This window comes from Trichosurus vulpecula, chromosome 3 (assembly GCF_011100635.1).
Source record: "Trichosurus vulpecula isolate mTriVul1 chromosome 3, mTriVul1.pri, whole genome shotgun sequence".
Lineage (NCBI taxonomy): Eukaryota > Metazoa > Chordata > Mammalia > Diprotodontia > Phalangeridae > Trichosurus > Trichosurus vulpecula.
Genome location: NC_050575.1, coordinates 443,941,896 through 443,946,042, shown reverse-complemented (window position 1 = coordinate 443,946,042; position 4,147 = coordinate 443,941,896). Strand labels below are relative to the sequence as shown.

The following is a 4,147-nucleotide window of genomic DNA, read 5'->3' as shown; positions in this document are numbered from 1 at the left end:
CCTTAATTTTGAGTAACTTCTCAGATTAGTTCTGTTCACCTCTTCACTCCTCTTCAGGCTCTACTTCTCCACCCTTCCTACCCCAAGGACCTTCCCTCCTCCCCCACTGACCATGCTTTTTAGTTCCCCCATTAGAATGAAAGTTTCTTGAGGACAGAGAAAGTCATTCTTTTCACTCGTATTTATATTCCTAGCACTTAGCTCAATGCCTAGCACATAGTAGGTAAGTGCTTAAGCTTGTTGAATTACTCTTGAATTTGATCCTCTGGACCTCAATGTTCTTACCTATAAAGGAAATTGTTAGATTAGAGGTCTCAGAGATCACTTCTAACTCTTAGCCTGGTGAAGTTTTTTCCACCCTCACAACAGCCCCCAGGAGGTGGGTAGCACAGGTATCATTGCTGATATTTTACAAATGAGAAAACAACAAGGTTCAGAAAGGTATAGTGCCTTTCCCTAGTTGCACAGCTATTAAATACCAAAGCTGAGACTTCACTTTGAGTCTTCTGATTCCAAATCCTGGTCATGCTAGTCTTTTTCCACTAAACCAAATCCCACTAAAATTCCACTAAACCATGACATCAAATACGTCATGGATCTTTGATTTCCAGGTGTGGGAACTATATCCATGAGGACAGATCCCAATTAGGCTACAGCTAAACAAAACCTAAGGGGGTGTCTGAGACTCACAAGAGTTAAAGAATTTGCCTGAGGTCACAGGATAGAATCACAAGATTATAGATTTAAACCTGGAAGAAAGCTCAGAGGCTCAATCCATCCATTTGTAATAGAGATGAGGAAACTGAGGTATAGAGTGGTGTGCCCAAGGTCACACAGCTAGTAAATATCTGGGATGATATATGTAGCCAGATTTTCCTGACTGCAAATCCCAGTGCCCAGTCCACTCCTTCATATTGCTGATGTGTAGTCTGGCTCTCTTAGGAATTAGGCTGCTATATGACCCTGTCCCATTCTCCCAGAAATCATAGCATCATAGGATCCTGGATTAGAGCTAGCAAGTACCTGGGTATTAATTTAGTTCAACCCCCTCATTTTTCTTTTCTGTTTTTTTTTAGACTGTAATAATCTTTATTTGTTCCATAATCTTCATTTGAATAAGACAGCAGTGGTGAAAGTTATGTTTCCCCCATACAATACATCATTATTACATCATTGTCACATCATGGCTTGACACTGATTTTGTAAAGAATACAAATAACATTAGAATTAAGCCAGAATAGCATGTGCAAACTAAGCACATTAACCCTGACAGTGTCCTTAATAAAAAGCATATTTGGTTAGGCTACAGGTGATTTTGCTGCATGCAGGATAGTTGTCTTCAAGAGAATGAGACTGGAATAGTTCAGTTTCTTAAAAAAAAAACAAAAAAAAACCTCCCACTGACCCACGATGGCCAGGAGCAGACGGTGATAGTCTCCACTGGTGTCACTGGAGATCATGGTCCCCAGTGCCTTCTGATACATCTGTGCAAACATCTGTTTCACTTGCATAAGATCAATTTCACTTCGGGTGACGACGATCCTCACGAGGGTGGAGTCATCTGTGCCAGCCCCTTTCATGGAGTAGTAGAGCCTCTCAGCAAAGAAGGCTGGACGGTTCAAGGCACGCTGCAAGATTGTCTTCAAACCATTTTCTATATTTCCAGAAAACTCTCGGCCAATGCTGCTTAACAAATCTCGATTAGCAATTCTGGAGTAGGCCTCCATGGTAGCTCTTAGCTGAGGGAAGCTTCTTGTGGCAAGAATCATGTTAAAGGAGGACTCATCTGTCCCCAGTTTCCATTCACCGGCTTGATAAAGACACTGAGCATCTTCCTGAGCCATTTGATGATTCACATTCTGATTTTCATCGCGATTACCCTGACACATGGATACGAGCAATCGTTCAAAGTGTCCTGAGGTATCTGATCGAATGTCTTTTTCAATATCTCGTCCAAATTCTGATCGGTAACAATTGACAATATCTCGAATTTCCTGATTTGTTCTTGTGCACAAAATCTCAAACAATACTCTTTCTTGAGTTCCTGCTCCCTTCATTGCATTCCGTAAACTCCAAGCATCATAATATGTAGGTGGCATGAACAAGGCGAGGATCAGTTCTTCCATATTTCCAGATAGCTCTGACTTGAGATCTTTGATTAAATCCTTTCCATACATGGTCTTAAAAGCAGCCTTAATTTTTTGTCTTTGATCATTGGAGCGATTGGCAACAACATCCACAATTGCTTGCTCATCAGTCCCAAACCCTTTCATGGCCTTTCGGAGAACCTCCGCATCCTTTACAACATCGAAGTTAGCAGCAGGTCGGATTGTCCCCTGAGTACCTTGAATCATGGCTGCTGGCTGATTAGGGTAAGGAGCAGGAGCTTGGCCACTAGGATACTGGGAAGGAATCTGTCCTCCAGGGAACCCACCTGGGATCTGGATCTGGCCTGGACCACCACCATAGGCCTGGGTTGGTGGTTGTGGGTAGCCAGAAAAACCAGCTCCACCTGGTGGCATTCCAAATCCTTGGCCTGGACAAGCTCCAGGATAGGATGGGGCCCCCCCGGTGGTGGGGCACCGGGATACCCTCCTGGGGCAGGGTAGCCTCCAGGGGGTGGGTAGCCTCCAGTGCCTGGGAAACCACCAGTTGGTGCTGGAGGATATGCTCCTCCTCCCATTGGTGGAAAGCCAGTAGGATAAGGATACTGACCGGCGGGAGGCGGAAAGGATGACTCCTGACCTGCAGGAGGATATCCAGGGAATGCTGGGTAGCCTGTGGGGGGGGGGTATCCTGGGTAAGACAAACCCCCTCATTTTTCATTTGTGTAAACTAAAGTCTAGAAAAAACATGACTTACTTAAGGTCACAAAAGGCACTAAGGGAAAGATTTGGAAATTTGGATTCAAAGGCTTTGAGTCTATATTTGGTGTTGCATATAAATGTCCCACTACCTCCCCGATTGGATTCCACTGAACCACATTGCCTCTAACAGGACAAAGGGTTGACCATGGGTTTGCACTCAGGACTTTTTATCCCAAAGCAAGCATCATGTTTTGGAGCAAAAATGTGCAGAGATAGGGAGAAGTGCTGTACAAGACTCAAGCACGAATGTATTAATACAAAGATACAAAGCATGGAATATGCAAGTCAATTTATTTGAGTTCCTTGACAATACCTTCACAGCCGAGGTAGCTCAACCATAAATTCATCCGTCCTTTTATACATATTCAATCCAAGTATAAAGAGCACACACACTGTGAGTTGAATCAAACAGGTCGATGGAATTGCCAAGAGCCGATTTAGTATAAAATCCAATAGTATAAATTGTAAGAAGATGCACAGATATTTATCAAAACTACTCTATCAGAAAGCTCATCATGAGAGATGTTCTTGGAATATCTAGAATAACCTGCATAAGTCAGGGCTATGCTGCCATTGGTGATTTAGCTTGCTTAATTTCCTATGCCTTTAATTCACTAGTCAGGATTTTTGGATAACTTTATAGGATTTTCTTTGGGAGTTTTGCCCAAGAAACTTGCTTTTGAATGTTACTTAGCATAGGCTTAGGAAAAAAAATAACTTCATTTTTTTCAGGAAAAGGTAGTTACTTTTCTGGTATATATCTGTAGATGTCAGACAATGAAATTTTGGAATCCTTGCAATAATGGACTTCGGTTTCTATATAATTATATCTGTATGCCTGTTTGCCAATATCCCCAAGATGGTCTAGGTCATTGAACTGACCTCAGTGGTTCCCAAATATTTTCAGTATGGAAATTATACTCAGTTCCATGCTAATCATATTATTATGATCCTAGGCAAGTCACTTTAACCTCTGTCTACCTCTGTGTTCTCATCTGCATAATGAGATAACGGGATAAGGACAGCACCTATATTCCAGAGTTGTTGTGAAGATAAAATGAGATAATATTTATAAAGCGATTTGCAAATCTTCAAACCCTATTTACATGTTATTGTTAGCTACATAAACACTAAGTATTGCTTGCCATTAACCTTCTTCTATCTTCGATAAGGACCACATTCTGGGAATTATTACAAGCTCCAGGGAAGTACCAAGCTCTGTTTGTTCCCCAGACAATGAGAGTTCTTTTTTTCTTCAACTTCACTTCTTTCTAGACAAC

General features: G+C 41.9%; 1 protein-coding gene across 1 annotated transcript; it reads right to left on the bottom strand.

Annotated features, from left to right (window-relative positions):
• Positions 1 to 1,240: 1,240 nt before the first annotated feature.
• Positions 1,241 to 2,781, bottom strand: LOC118843342 (annexin A7-like). Its single transcript, XM_036750941.1, is given in 2 exon segments — positions 1,241 to 2,563; positions 2,566 to 2,781. Coding segments are annotated over 2 exon segments (1,383 nt in total). The 5' UTR covers positions 2,684 to 2,781; the 3' UTR covers positions 1,241 to 1,298.
• Positions 2,782 to 4,147: the final 1,366 nt, after the last annotated feature.